The 16,449-nt window shown below is 50.1% G+C and overlaps 1 protein-coding gene across 1 annotated transcript in view; it reads right to left on the reverse strand.

Moving 5' to 3' along the window:
* Positions 1-16,449, reverse strand: part of GRTP1 (growth hormone regulated TBC protein 1) — a 492,188-nt gene that overhangs the window by 108,600 nt on the left and 367,139 nt on the right. The window contains exon 6 of the mRNA XM_078658051.1: positions 12,545-12,717. Coding sequence (XP_078514177.1) covers positions 12,545-12,717 — 173 coding nt within the window. The remainder of the gene's footprint in view (positions 1-12,544; positions 12,718-16,449) is intronic.

Raw genomic sequence — 16,449 nt, forward strand, 5'->3', positions numbered from 1 at the left:
TGGAGTGAGGGTGATAGATGGAGTGAGGGTGATAGATGGAGTGAGGGTGATAGATGGAGTGAGGGTGATAGATGGAGTGAGGGCAATAGATGGAGTGAGGGCTATAGATGGAGTGAGGGTTATAGATGGAGTGAGGGTGATAGATGGAGTGAGGGTGATAGATGGAGTGAGCGATAGATAGAGTGAGGGCGATAGAGTGAGGGCGATAGAGTGAGGGCGATAGAGTGAGGGCGATAGAGTGAGGGCGATAGAGTGAGGGCGATAGAGTGAGGGCGATAGAGTGAGGGCGATAGAGTGAGGGCGATAGAGTGAGGGCGATAGAGTGAGGGCGATAGAGTGAGGGCGATAGAGTGAGGGTGATAGATGGAGTGAGCGATAGATGGAGTGAGGGCGATAGAGAGAGATGTAGAGAGAGGGGGGTGTAGAGAGAGGGGGGTGTAGAGAGAGAGGGGTGTAGAGAGAGAGGGGTGTAGAGAGAGAGGGGTGTAGAGAGAGAGGGGTGTAGAGAGAGAGGGGTGTAGAGAGAGTGGGCTAGAGAGCGAGGGGGTGTAGAGAGAGGGGGTGTAGAGAGAGAGGGGTGTAGAGAGGGGTGTAGAGAGAAGGGTGTAGAGAGAAGGGTGTAGAGAGAAGGGTGTAGAGAGGGGTGTAGAGTGTGAGGGGGGTATAGAGAAAGTGGGCTAGAGAGCGAGGGGGTGTAGAGAGAGAGGGGGTGTAGAGAGAGAGGGGGATGTAGAGAGAGGGGGATGTAGAGAGAGAGGGGGTGTAGAGAGAGGGGGTGTAGAGAGAGGGGGTGTAGAGAGAGGGGGTGTAGAGAGAGGGGTGTACAGAGTGAGGGGTGTACAGAGTGAGGGGGTGTAGAGAGAGAGGGGGTGTAGAGAGAGAGGGGGTGTAGAGAGAGAGGGGGTGTAGAGAGAGAGGGGGTGTAGAGAGAGAGGGGTGTGGAGAGAGGGGTGTGGAGAGAGGGGTGTAGAGAGCGAGGGGGTTGTAGAGAGAGAGGGGGGTGTAGAGAGCAAGGGGGGTGTAGAGAGTGAGAGGGGGTGTAGAGAGGGGGTGTAGAGAGAGAGGGGGTGTAGAGAGAGAGGGGGTGTAGAGAGAGAGGGGTGTAGAGGGAGGGGTGTAGAGAGAGGGGTGTAGAGAGAGGGGTGTAGAGAGAGGGGTGTAGAGAGAGGGGTGTAGAGAGAGGGGTGTAGAGAGAGGGGTGTAGAGAGAGGGGTGTAGAGAGAGGGGTGTAGAGAGAGGGGTGTAGAGAGAGGGGTGTAGAGAGAGTGGGCTGTAGAGCGAGGGGGATGTAGAGAGAGGGGGGTGTAGAGAGAGGGGGGTGTAGAGAGAGGGGGGTGTAGAGAGAGGGGGTGTAGAAAGAGGGGGGTGTAGAAAGAGGGGGGTGTAGAAAGAGGGGTGTGTAGAGAGAGGGGGGTGTAGAGAGGGGGTTGTAGAGGGACGGGTGTAGAGGGACGGGTGTAGAGGGACGGGTGTAGAGGGACGGGTGTAGAGGGACGGGTGTAGAGAGACGGGTGTAGAGAGACGGGTGTAGAGAGACGGGTGTAGAGAGACAGGAGAGACTGGTGTAGAGAGAGGGGTGTAGAGACAGGGGTGTAGAGAGAGGGGTGTAGAGAGAGGGGTGTAGAGAGGGGTGTAGAGAGAGGGGGGTGTAGAGAGAGGGGGGTGTAGAGAGAGGGGGGTGTAGAGAGAGGGGGGTGTAGAGAGAGGGGGGTGTAGAGAGAAGGGGGTGTAGAGAGAGGGGGATGTAGAGAGAGGGGGATGTAGAGAAAGAGGGGTGTAGAGAGAGAGGGGTGTAGAGAGAGAGGGGTGTAGAGAGAGAGGGGTGTTGCCCGTGGGACTGTGCAGGCGGGTGCTGCTTTCACAGCTGTGCTGGCATCCGTGGGTTCCAGCACTTACAAAGTGCAGGCAGGTACATCCATGCAGCCCGATTAATACAATGGTGGAAACGGACCTTATCTCTAAGCACGTTACAATATAATGCGAGGGTGGTCAAGGTTGAAAATCCAGGAGCGCTTTTCTCGGGGTTTAAGCGCGTCTGCACGAAAGCGACTGGTTGGGGGAGAAATTAAAAATGTCCGATCATGCGCTACGAGTATTGTAAATGTGACTAAAGTACCTATCAAATGCCTACAACTCGATAGGCAGCGGGTGCGGATAGGACTCCTGAGGCGGAAAGCCGGGAGTGAGAAAAACGCTGTTTTTTAAAAAACCTTTTAAAATTGTTGTGATACTATGCTCTGATCACCCCCCCACCTACTTGCACTTTGTGACTTTTTGAACAGCGCTTCACGCTGCAACGACTCTCTTCCTGGGTAGCCATTCTCGAGGGCGCGGCGCCTGATTGAAACACGCCCCCTCGGTTGGCCACGCCCCCCGCTGATCATATAAATAGAGCGCGTCAACGCTAGGCGTCGCACTAACGATAGGACTCCTGAGGCGGAAAGCCGGGAGTGAGAAAAACGCTGTTTTTTAAAAAACCTTTTAAAATTGTTGTGATACTATGCTCTGATCACCCCCCCACCTACTTGCACTTTGTGACTTTTTGAACAGCGCTTCACGCTGCAACGACTCTCTTCCTGGGTAGCCATTCTCGAGGGCGCGGCGCCTGATTGAAACACGCCCCCTCGGTTGGCCACGCCCCCCCTACTTCCCGTCCAGCCGCTATAAATCATGTGTCTTGGTAGGAAGCGCAGCGGACGAGCGCAGCGGGCGCGTCGATTGCGCGCCGAAGGCGCGCCTAAGGCAAGCCCGTCTGCGCCCGTCCGCGACTGGCCGGGACTAGGGGCGCCTCACTCTACCCCACTTATCACCTTCACCCCGGACCTACTACGCACCTACCAGGGCCCCTGGCCCATCTCGGCTACAACAAGCTCTCGCATCGCTGCTCTTGGCATAGCTCCCCTCACTCCCCCTTCCCTTCTTACTCCCACAGTTGGTATTTCCCCCACGAGGTGTGGGTCTGTTTCTCCGCCAATTCCTAATAATCTTACTGCCTTTTACCTTAACACTAGATCTGCTGTTGCCCATGCGCACGAACTTTCGGTCCTGCTGGACCTCCATGCTCCCGATCTTCTCTTTTTAACTGAGACTTGGTTCTGCGACGACTCCCTCCCTGCTCTCCTGTCCACCTTACCGGCCTCCTACTATGCCCTCAGGGCGGATCGTTCTTCAGGCAGAGCCGGGGGTGGCGTGGCGGTCATCGCACGTACCACTCTCCCCTTTCAAATTTTACCCCTACCGACCATCGCTACTACGGAATTCCTGGTGATTCGCACAGTTTCCACCTCTCCCCCTCTTACCTGCTTCCTCACTTACCGTCCCCCTCAGTCCCCTTCACAGTTTCTCCCCGACTTTTTGGAGGTCCTGGCCACCATTACAGTCAACAATTCTTCCATCTTGCTTCTTGGCGATTTTAATTTCTGGCCCTCTGATCCCGCCGAATGCTCATCATCTAAGGAATTCTCCGATACCCTTCACTCCCTCAACTTTACCTCTCATGTTCACTCCCCCACCCACATTAAAGGTCATCGGCTCGACCAGATCTGGTCTCTGAACTGCCCTGTGGAATCACTCTCTATTTCTCCCTGCTTGTGGTCTGACCACCACCTGATTTCTTTTCATCTTCCCATTCTTCCCCCAGCTAAGCCCCTCCGGCCCAAGAATACCTGGGTCCGATCATGGAGCCGTGTCAACCTCGAGCATCTCTCCTCTCTCCTTACTGGCTCTCTTCCTTCTCTTCAGGGCCTCACCACTACCTCCCAGGTTGATGCCGTAAATCAGTGGCTTTCTCATAGCTGCGACTCCGTTGCCCCGCTCAAGCGCATTACCTCCAAACGCGACAAAGACGCTAATCGGTGGTTTAACAATGAGCTTAAAACCACCAAATTAATAGTCCGCCGCGCGGAGCGGGCCTGGAGGAGAAATTACTGCCCCACTCTGAAACTGGGATACATCAACATCCTGAGCCTGTACAAAAAAGCCATCTTGGAGGCTAAAACATCTTACTTCTCCTCCAAAATCTTAGCAGCAGAGAACCAGTCCAAAGAGATCTTTACCATCGTCCATAACTTGGCTTTCTCGGACAGAACTACTCTAAAACCAGCCCCGTCCGAAGATCTCTGCTCCTCTCTTAATAACTATTTCATTCAAAAAATTGCCACTATCAAGGCTAACATCCCCCCACCGTCCCCATCTTTTGTTGATCCTCAATGTCCTCCCGCCAAGGGAACACTGACCACCTTTCCCCCTTTTACTAGGGAAAGTCTGACTTCTTTGGTGCCTTTGATCAAATCTGGTTCCCCACTCGACCCCTGCCCTGCCCACATCCTCCGTCATGTCTTTATTTCTTGTCCAGATCCTCCCCTCCACCTTCTCAACAGCTCCCTCTCACAAGGCATAGTTCCGAACTCCTTGAAATCCGCGGTCATTGTCCCTATCTTAAAGAAACCTGGGGCAGATCCCTCTGTCCCGGCCAATTTCCGCCCCATCTCCCTTCTGCCATTTCTGGCTAAGGTGCTCGAGCGCCATGTAATCTGCGCTCTGAGCTCCTTTGTGGAGAATCACGGAGCTCTTGCCCCCCGCCAAGCCGGTTTCCGCCCCGCACACTCTACGGAGTCCGTTGTCATGTCGGTCTTAGACACCCTCAGGGAGGGTATGGACACCGATCAGCACCAGGCCCTCGTGCTCCTCGATCTCTCAGCCGCCTTTGATACGGTAGATCACAACATCTTACTCTCCCGTGTCGGGGCGGCGGGGATCGGGGGGAGTGCCCTGGTCTGGTTATCCTCCTTCCTGAGCGACCGCACCCAGGCTGTTCGCCTGGGTGACTTCACAGCGGACACCGGAAAGTTCAGTGCGGGGTCCCCCAAGGTTCCTCTCTCTCTCCCCTCCTGTTTAATCTGTACATTGCCCCCCTGATTTTCTCTCTTCAACAGATGGAGGTCGCCGTATTTAATTATGCGGATGACCTCCAGCTGGTCTTCAATCTTTCCTCTCCTTCGGCTGTCCTCAACTTTCAAACTGTCATGCTTCACATCAGGGACTGGATGAACCACAACCACCTTAAACTCAACCCTGATAAAACAGAGTTGGTGTTGACGGGTGGCTCGTCCAGTCCCTGGTCCCCTCTTTTTTGGCCCCCTTCTCTTGGTTCTTCTCCTGTTCCCTCTTCCTCAGTTAAAACCTTGGGTATAAAACTTAATTCTCAACTCACCCTACACTCCCAGGTTAGTTCTGTGGTGTCTTCCTCTTTCCTCTCACTGCGTACTATACGTAGGGTGTCCCGCTTCTTCACTTTTTTTGCCCTCAAACTTATTATCCTGGCCATGGTGGTGTCCCGCCTGGACTACGGGAACGCCCTATATGCTGGTATCCCTGCCTACAGCCTGCGCCGCCTACAGCAAATACAAAACCAAGCGGCCCGCCTGGCCTTCAATCTCCCCAAGTTCCACCACTCTACCCCACTCCTGAAATCTCTTCATTGGCTCCCCGTGCGAGCTAGAATTCAATTCAAGCTCGCATCCATCACCTTCCTGGCCCGATCAGGTCTGGCGCCGGCCTTCATCTCCTCTGAGATTGTCTCTTATGCCCCCACCAGGGCCCTACGTTCCTCCTCCCAGTCCCTCCTTTCTATCCCACGTTTCCGGAGAAAGAAGTGGGGCGGTTCCAAATTTGCTTTCCTTGCCCCCACCCTCTGGAACTCTCTTCCCCTTGACCTTCGCTCCATCCCCCTCTACTCACAATTCCGTAAATGCCTTAAAACCCATTTATTCACCAAATCCTTTGAATAACTGCTCCCTTCTCCTTCCTTCCCTTTAACCTCAGTCCCCGTTAGCTATAGCGCCAAGAAACCGCTGGTATACGTTGCGCTTTACAAGAACTTTTAAACTCAAACTCAAACTCAAACAATACAATACTTCCACTGCTTGGTGCAATTAAAGTGATTGTGGGGTTTGGGGGGAAATCAAGGCAGCTTGTTTGTGCCTAAACGCTGAGGCATTGCTTGGGCTCCAAGGAGCCTGACTTCTTGATAGCGTTGGTGGAGCGGGGAGACCCCAGGGAGTGGAGGAACCCGGGCGCAGAAGGAGGATGTCGGGCAGAGCAGCGAATGCTGCGGGAGAGAAGTGAGGAAGCATTGCTGTGTGTTTATGGAACAGTCTGCCTTTGTGTTCAGAGGGTGGGTCTCATAATAGGAAGCGGGCGGGGGGATCGAAAAAGCTTAAAGGAACATACGACGCAGAGCAAAACAGAAGTAAGGCGGCGCCACTTCAAGAAAGCTTGTTAATACAGAAGTCTTGTAGAAAATTGGAAATTCCTACACACCCTACTGTTTGAACAATAATCATGCATTTGGAAAGTGAAGCGCACTGTGAAGATTGTGCTGCATAAATAAATCAACGATGTGCGCAGCACATCTGTTCAGTAAAAAATATGAAATGCGATAGGAAAGCGCCTGCAAGATTCAGTAAAAAACATGAAAAAAAGTGACGACAAGAACAGCAGTGGAAAAAAGAGTAGGCTAATGCAAACAGCTCGTGAGAAGTTAAAATAAAACACGTTGCGATGGATGACAGGGATTCCTTTGAAGTCTGATGCTGAGGCTCGGGGAGCAAATGGCAAGCGCGCGCATGGAGCACATGCACTGTGCGTAATCCGCCTGCCAAAGCCCTCTTGGTAAGCTTTCCTAGTGCACCTCTATATGTCTCGACAGCTGCAATGCGCAAGCGCATTGGCAGGTCGAGACCTAAAAAACCTGAGTGCTGGAACTGGATTGACAGAGAAGCCAGTACCAATGACTAAGTACTCACCATGACAACTAGTGGTGGCCACTAAGCTTGTTTGGCTGGTGGGTTTGTGTGTGGGCCAGAGGAAGATCCTGAATCACAAGATTCACAAAGTTGCGAGCACTGCAACTCCACACCTGCATTGGACTGGTCCGGCCTGCGCTCACCTGTGACATCACACCACCACCGCAAATGCCAGACGGGCATGGCCCCTGCCTCCTCAACTCTGTGAACTGAGTGCCGCTCACCACATAGAGCTGCAATGCACACTGACACGCTGCAAAGAGGCACTGCCTGCCATAAAAATTACATATAAAAGGAAATAAAGGTACCATGCATCATGGGAAGAACCCAGGCGTAGGGAAATGCAGAATGAGAAGGTAGCTGTCTATATGAACCCTCTACCAGGTTTGTAGACATCACTAGACTTTTCTCACTTCACACACAACCTTGCGAGAAACTCAGAGTGTGAATAAAGTAAAAACACTTCTTACTAAAAGACTAAACATTGGCTGGACATATATTTGTTGATCTGTGAAGGATGTCCGGTTGACCTATGAATCTGTAACCCCGAAAGAAAGCCTTCACTACTCGACGTTGCTACCCTGAGGGTTAAGTGCTAAAAGGGAGTACTTGGTGCTCAGTTTTGAGTCTATATTGAAGTCCTAGACACCACTAGTAAATGGCTCGGATTGATACTATTTGAGCCCAATAACTCCTGGAACTCCTAAACAATTTCTCACACAGACCAATTGGAGTGCAGTAGGCTTTCACACCACTTGACCCTTGGTACCACTGCACCTGCTACATTGATAGCTATAGCTCTGCGTAGCAGGGTGGCTCATCCACAATTCCTTTTTTTTTTAAGTATTGAACTTCCAAATCTTGCACCCTTCCCTGTGCCAGCTCTCGGAGTCTTGTGTCCACTCTCTTCTCTGCCTCTTTTTCCCTCAGGGGTCCAGATGCTGGGACATTCCCCTCAGCCTCCTCCCTCTAGACTTAGTTTAACAGCATGGAAGCCCAGGAATACACTTCTAGGACATCATTATAAGCACTGGCAGACTGTCTCTCCTCCTCACCTTGTGCCCTCACTCCATGCAGATAAATTTGCTTCACTAGGTATGCAATCACGCTCCCTCAGGGAGACCCTGTTGAAAACCTCTGCCTTTAACAGAAGAATTAAAGTACCAAGATGCTCGTCAGTATCAAAAAGGTAGTATGTAATGTAATACCTCAAAATGCAAACCATATACCTAGAAGGCTAGGCAGAGGGCAGAGAAAAGCATTTTGTTCCTGAGGTTTGATCAAACCTAACTGTAAAAGTCTAGCAGTTTCTGACACAGAGACAGTGTATCCGGGTGGAGCACCTGCTACTTGCCATTAGATGGGAATACGAAAACAGTAACCACACCCATTTATTAGGAGAAGTGACAATGCTACAGAAAGATCTTTTAGAAGACCACACCATAATAAAAATTGCCACAGAGGCAGATATAAAGGGCTTGTAGGGTCCACGACCCAGCAATAATTCAGAGCAGGAATTTTCACAGTATTTATCATTGTCTGACATGTCTTCCGGCGAAGTCCTTCCCTAATGCGGGCCAAGGAGGCAGGCCCGGCTCCAGGATTTGGGTTCTGGGTGGGCCATAAAGATAAGTGGGGTTGTCTAGAGACTCACAGTTGTCTGAGAGCAGGGTCTGGGAATGCTGGACTTTCTTGTTCGGGCGAGAGCTGCACACCATACCTATTGCCGGGTTCCACTAGTTATAGCTGTGCATTTCTAGAGGTTTAAACCTATAGCACAAGTTACTACTTGTGTAACGATATATCTGTAAGAGACATTAGTTAGTGATAGATTCCTTACCATAGAATATGCCCAGGCGTCAGACTAGATCCGGAAAGTTTTTGTCAGCAGTACCCCTGTGCGTCGGAAGGTGGCGTCCTGCAGCTCCAAGTCTGCCACTGGCGTCGTAGGCGCTGAGATAACGTCACAGAGACTACTTAGGCGCCACCCATGCACGCTAACATCAGTTCTGTACACGAATTTCCACACCAGGAGCGCAGAGCCATGCAAGAAACTGACCACTGGTGCCATGAAATTAGGGACCTGAAAGGGAGGACCGTAACCCTAGAAATTAGTTCGCAGAACGGGGAGGATGGGTGGGGCGGTAAGGAATCTATCACTAACTAATGTCTCCTACAGATATATCGTTACACAAGTAGTAACTTGTCCATCCGAAAGAGACATGTTAGTGATAAATTCCTTGCCTTAGAAGAGATACCCCAGCAATACCAATCCCGGTGGTGGGTCTGCGAACAAAGATCACACCAGAAAGTCACAGAGAACAGAACGGCCAAAGAAGCTGTCTCTCCGGACTTGACTGTCAAGGCAATAATGTTTGGTAAACGTGTGCAGCGAGGCCCACGTAGCTGCTTGACAGATTTCCTGCAAGGGGACGCCGCGTCCCAAACCAGTAGCGGCTGCTGTTGCCTTGGTAGAATGAGCACAGAGCCCCACAGGAGGCAGCTCCTTAGCCAATGAGTAACAGGCTTTGAAGCACACAACGACTTACCGAAAGATGGTCTGTTTGTGCGCGGCCCAACCTTTTTTGGTGCCCACATAGCCAACAAAAAGTTGGTAATCCATCCGGAACTGTTTTGTGCGTTTTAGATAGAATGAGAGCGCACTTTTTGGGTCCAGACGGTGGAGCCTCTCTTCCTCTTTTGAAGAATGCGGAGGCGAAAGAAGGTGGGAAAAGTGATGGTCTGCCCGATGTGGAAGGGCGTGACAACCTTTGGCAAGAAAGAAGGACGAGTCCTTAAAACCACCTTGTCCGGATGAACAGAGAGAAAAGGAGGTTTAGAAGACAGAGGCTGGAGCTCACTCACTCTTCTGGCAGAGGTGATAGCTACCAGGAAAGCCGTCTTTAGAGTGAGAAGCCGTAAGGGACAGTTATGAAGGGGCTCAAAGGGAGCGCACAACAGAAAGGTCAAGACAAGATTCAAGTCCCATTGAGGCATTATGAAAGGCACGGGAGGAAACGTGTGTGTAATGCCTTTCAGGAAGCGATTAACAACCGGGGACTTAAAAAGAGAAGGCTGATCTGGAAGGCGTAGAAAGGTGGTAATGGCCGCGAGTTAGCCTTTAATAGTGTCCAGAGGAGAGCCCTGCTGGGCTAAAGAGAGAAGGAACAAAAGGACCTCGGAAACAAGGGCAGAAAGCAGATCCACAGCCTTTGCTGTACACCATGCCACAAATTTGTCCCACCTGCCGCTGTATATCTTCTTAGTGGAGGGACTCCTGGCTGCCAGAACGACATCACACACTTCGGGATGAAGGTCGAAAGCGCTCAACTGTCGCCGCTCAATCTCCACTCATGGATGTGGAGGCTGGACAGGTTCAGGTCGTAGACCGTCCCCTGCTGCTGCGACAGAAGATCCTCCTGAAGAGGCAGTCAGATCGGAGGATTGATCGCCATGCTGAGTATCTTTGGATACCAGTATCTTCGTGCCCAATCCGGAGCCACAAGGATGACTTGAGCCCCGCCGCGCCAAATCTTCTTGAGCCCTCTGGGCAGAAGTGGTATAGGCGGAAAGGTGTACAACAGACCGCAGTTCCACTTGTGACGAAAAGCGTCGCAGAGTGAGTGCTGCATTGGAAATTCCAACGCGCAGAACTGATGACATTGCACGTTCTCTTCGGTGGTGAATAGATCTAACCAAGGCTCTCCCCACTGCAGAAAGAGGCCTTGCACCACGTCAGATTTCAGATGCCATTCTTGATCCATCATGCACCGGTGGCTGAGTTTGTCCACCCTGGTGTTCAGAGAACCTGTCAGGTGTTGAACCACCAAGGTAATGCCTTGATGTTCCAGCCATGTCCAGAGGCCTCCTGACATAGGGTCCATGACCCCACCCAGCCCTGTTTGTTGAAGTACCACATGGTGGTGGTGTTGTCTGTGAACACCTGCACTACACTTCCCTGGACAGAGGGAAGGAATGCCTTTAGTGCAAGTTGGATCGCACGAAGCTCCAAAATGTTGATATGGAGCCGGGTCTCTGATCTCTGCCTCTGCCATGTGGCCGCCCCATCCCAGGAGGGACGCATCCGTCACCACTGTGTGCTCCGGTTGGGGAAGGGAAAGGGATCTGCCACTGATCCAATCGCAATTCGTGCCCTCCGAGATCTGGACGTGATTGGACAGGTTGCGCTGATGCTGTGTCCACTGTAACTTCAGGTCCCACTGCAGAGCCCGCATATGCCATCTGGCATGCAGCACTAGTAGGATGCAGGGGGCCATTAGGCCTAGGAGCCGGAGGGTCATCCTGACTGAAACCTGGAATAGAGGCTGAAAGATCGGAATCATGGCCCGAATATCCAGGACTTCCTGCTCAGGAGGATAAACCCGAAACTGCGTCGAATCCAGAACCGCTCCGATGAAGGGGAGCTTCTGAGCGGGACCCCAGCAAATGCAGAAGGTCGGCCGTAGTCTGGAGGTGGGAGACGACTGCCTGGAGTGAGCCCGCCTTCACCAACCGTCGTCGAGATAGGGGAAGACTGGAACCCCTGATCTGCGCAGATGAGTTGCGACCACTGCCATCACTTTCATGAACACCCAAGGGGCACTGGTAAGTCCGAGGGGGAGCACGGCAAACTGTGCTCCTGGCCTACCATGAACCTCAGGTAACGCCGGTGGGCCGGCAGGACGGGGATATGAAAATATGCGTCCTGCAAGTCCAACGCTACCATCCAGTCTCCAGGGTCGAGGGCAGGCAAGACCTCAGCTAGAATCAACATCTTGAACTTCTGCTTCCGGAGGAAGCGGTTGACATTCCTGAGGTCAATGATGGGACGCAGGCCCCTTTGTCCTTCTTGGGGACCAGAAAGTAGTGGGAACAACAACAACTTCCTACTTCTGGCCCAGGAACACGCTCGATGGCCCCCTTGGCCAAGAGGGCTGTGACTTCCGGCTGGAGAAGCGCAAAATGGTCCCCCAACATGCGGTGGAACTGAGGTGGCATGGCTGGAAATGCAGACTCGAAGGGGAGGGAGTAGCCCCTTTGGACGATTTGCAGCACCAACGTGTCTGAGGTAACGGAACGCCAGTGAGGAAGGTGATGGCGAATCCTGATGCCCACCGGTGTGAGGTGTGCCTCAAAGTTCCGACTAGGAAGGCTTTGAGGCGGATGCTGTGGGGGCGGAGGTGGACTGACCCGCACGCTGGCCGCGTCGGGAACCACGTCCGCGCAGAGGTTGGTTCTGTGCAGGCTTCTGGCTGAACGAACGTGTGGGGGCGCTCCTTCAGTGGCCACAAAAAGAATGAAAAGCAGACGTGGCCAGGCATGTGGTGGAGAGACCTAAGGACTTGGCCGTAGCCCAGGAGTCCTTAAAACGCTCCAGCGCACTGTCTGCTTTATCACCAAAGCACTGGTTTTAGCTGTTGTTTTCTACTGAACTCTCCCACTTATGAGTCTGAATTAAAGCTTAGCATCTGCCCTCAATGAATAGTAGGCTCATAAAACCTGAGGCTGGGCCTCACTACAAAAATTGTTAACTTGGGTCTGATGACGAGCTACAGCAGTCAATGCTCTTTATACCATCTTTCGGTCAGTAGTTTAAACATAGCATGAGGACACATCTTGTGTGTGCTTTCTACCGGACACATGCAGCTTACCAATGATGTGACCCCTTGGTTCCTAAACACTCTGTTGCAGTACAAATGTTAATCTCTGCAGTATAATCTGAAAAAGTTCCAATTTACCTCGACTGGAAGAACATCGATAAACAAGCAGATGAACCAGCGGGAAACAACTAGTGTCCACATGACGCCATGACGCTCCATCAGCTCGGCCACTGCTGGTACCTTCATCTTCACAAGCTGCCCCAAAACCTCCTGGTCCGTTTTCAGGCCCATCATTTTCGGGCTGTAGTAATCTGTGAAAAAAATGCAGGAACTTTGAAAAGTGTCTCACCGGATATATGTTCTGGGCAAAATATATTAGCAAATCATGTACAAACATAAATCGTACAATAATTACACCCATGGCAGTAGGAACTGTAGGGGACGCGGGGAATTTAAAATATCCTTCCTTAAATTGGGAGGTGGAGGAATACAGGCGGCATGGATGGGGGATGAGGGAGACAAATGACCCTGAAATTTTAAAAAAAAAGACAGCGATGCAGTTTCTGTTTAATCTTAATTCGTTTTTCAGTGCATTAAAAGCATGGCGACTGAAAACCGAAATAAGTTTAAATGGGCTGCCAACTTAAATTCAGCATGTCTCTTTTCTCTGAACCAAAAGCGAAATGCCCCATTGCACCAAAAGGGCTTCAGATCCCTGCTCCACCACATACTATGCTGTAGCCTAAGCTGCTGCAGCTTTGATGACACAGGATTCTTAGCGGATGTGTGTACCTGTCTCCAGGTCATTGAAAGGCCTTTTAAAAGTAGAGGTGGCTTTGTTTTTTAATTGCTTCTTGTGTACCCTGCTGTCTCGCAGTAGGGGCCACTTGCACTGGTCGGGGGAGGGGGGAACACACACACACACACCTGCTGCACACTCCCAGCGCTGCTCACATGCTGGGAATACTATTCCCAGCATGTGAGCAGTGCAGGGATTGGGCTGCGCGCCTCGGTTCAGCACTCAGACATAGTGTGGGAGTCTGTGTTGGTTTCTACACCCAGCTGTACAACACCGCTCGGTGGATAAAGGATAAGTGCGCATGACTGTTTGACCGGTCCCATAGGGCCAGCAAACCGTCATGAGTACTTGGCAGCCCACCACTTCCCCCTCCTCCCTGGTGCTGCAGCATCACAATGGGAGACCACGCCCCTCCTTCGGGTCGCAGCTTGTGGGGCTCAAAATAAAATGATAAAACATTTTTATTATCATTTTATTTTTGTCCTTTGCCGGCTTTCAGCATGGGAGACAATCCTCCTCTGTCATAAAGAAGTAGCCGCCCCTGCTGTCTCGTGCTCTCTTCAGCCCTGCTTTCAATGTGTCAATTAAAGACTTGGTGGGGAAAGATGAACAGGGATGAATGGCTACATTAGCATATCTCCCCCACTACATTAGTATCTTGTCACACTCATAACTACTACAGAGGTGGTTTCAGTCAAAATATAAATGAGCGAGACCGTTATATTGTAATATTAGATTGGCATTTCTATAGTGCTTTCCTAATCCTTGTGAGTCCCAAGAAGCTGTAACATAAATATTTATGACAGAATATAAATGTTAATACTTTCTTAACCCCTCCGTTGAACGTTCCGCGCCGGTGTGGAACGTTTTATTGTGCGGGTGGGGCCGCGACGTTCAACGGACGTGCGCAGCACTACCGAGGTAGTGCACGCGACGGCCGCTGAACGTGGCCAGCACTCAAGGGGTTAAATGTCCTAGCGCCTTAAAACCATTCATAACATAACACACTATTTAAACAGAACCTTTAATGAAAAAAGGTATAATCAGCCCTCCATGTTCATCCCCTCTTCTCATCCCAGGTAATTGTTTCATTTAACGAAGTGTATTGTGGGTGCCGTAGGTCCTATAACACTGTAAAGTGCAGGTCACATTTTCCTTCTACAGAAGCTGTATTCAGGTTTATTGGGTGAACTTATGGGCCTTTTAACAGCATGAAACACAGGGTTCGCACCTCTGAAGGTTGGTACCCCTCATTTCATACGAAACTAGACCAAACATAGACCACAAATCACTCACACACTTCTATTTAGCATATATTAGAATCAGCCTAAGAGTACCCCATATTTTACTCCTGTTCAACTCAAATTCATGTATAGGAGCAGCAAAACATGGTAGGAGCACAACTCTGATCACCACATACGACATATATGCAACCCTTGGGCATTATGTCGGTACCAATGAGGTGAAACATTTACCCATACAGTGTTAGGATTTGTAAAAAAAAGGCAATATACGAAGGAATAGAATCACGAAAAGAGTCACATTATGCTGCACGATTTGCTTTTTACTGCTGCATCACTTAGTCAATGCTGTCACATAATTTGGTCCTCCCTGGCCTATGGGTAATCGATTGTTCAGAGAGTAAAGCTCGGTTGGTTAATATGGATGGGTGAGCCAACAAATAATCAGGCCGAGCCAGAGCCAACTGAAACGTTTGTCTTTGCTCTTAGAACCCGTGCCCTGGAAATGTTTGCCATGAAAATCATGGACCAAACATCACTTAAAATGTCAATCAAAAGGCTATTTGTAAAGCAACTGGCTGCCTCGTCTGAGGCGTCCCGGCACGCAAAAGCAGAGACTGAAGAACACGACCAGACACATATCTACACTTGATTAAAAAGCCAAGTTTTTATATCTTTCCTGAAGCAGTGCTCAGACGCAGCAACACAAAGGTGAAAAGACAAGGTGTTTCAGAGCCTAGCCATCTATACTGAGAAAGACCTGCCACCCCAGCAAACTCTGGCAAACCTCGCGTTGAGCATGAGTCGAAGATGACTGGACCCCAGGGATCTCTCCTGTTGGAACTGGCTGAGTCTGTTTCTCAGGTATTGAGGGCCTTTGCCCCCAGTGGCTCTGAACGTCAATGTCAGGTGTTTGAACTCGACCCTCTTGGCAACAGGAAGCTAATGAAGCTACCTATGGTGAGGTGAGATGTGCTGTCGGAAGGGGACCCGCCAGATCAGCCTGGCCGCCACATTCTGTATAATCTGAAGTCTATGGATCAGGAAAGCAGGAAGACCCAAATATAGGCTATGATAAAGTCACTTAAAAATTCAAAAAAGTGTATTTCTTTAACATTAATACGTCACATTATAGCACTGCACTGAGAAGTATTTACAAAAAGTGACAGTTTTTAAACATGAACTTAGAAGCATTCCTGTCCTGACAGTTGTCACATGAATCCTTCATGCAGCCCACATTTTTTATAATAGAACAACATTATAATCTATTAAATGATAGACTAGGTTTTGTACAGTTGGTACTCTGAACTCACGTATTTGAAGGTACTTTCATAAACAATAGTGAAGAAAAAGGAAGATGGGTAATAAGAAATATTATTTGCTTAAGATCACCCAATTGGTTATGCAGGGAAGCTATGACTAATCCAGGTTTTCTGATTTCACTTTGTACAAATTAGCCACTAAATTGGTATTTGGCTCGCCTTTTAACCTAAAATCTTAATGCTTGTTTTGATCTTTTGATGCATGAGGGTAGAGTGAAGGTGGCAGGCAGAAGCCACAAGAAAGCTCAGCTTGTTATGGGCTCGAGGTTCCAACAGGACCCTGATCTGAGCCAGGGCCAGGCTTCAGGCTTCAGGCTCAAGCCTAATGAACTTTCAGTGGTTCGCCCCCCTCTAGATTAATATGATTACTTCAGATATCTGTATGTATAACTGGTTGGTGAACTTTGGGCTAGTAACTTGTGTGTTTATAGACCTACAAGGTCTCTGCCTAGGATTGAAATATGTTGGGCAATTTCAAAATGTATTACATGCTGCATACAGTATAAGATAGACTGCCAGAAAATGTGCAAAAAGATTAAAGGAGACATTTTATAACTTTTTTCACCAGGTTTTTGTCACAAAAAAGTGATCCCAACACAGGACAAAGTGTTGTGGTAGGATTCTCATTCCAACACACATACTGATTTGCGTTAATACGTTACCTTGCATAAAGCAAAGTAG

The sequence above is a fragment of the Lissotriton helveticus genome, chromosome 8 (genome assembly GCF_964261635.1).
Source record: "Lissotriton helveticus chromosome 8, aLisHel1.1, whole genome shotgun sequence".
Lineage (NCBI taxonomy): Eukaryota > Metazoa > Chordata > Amphibia > Caudata > Salamandridae > Lissotriton > Lissotriton helveticus.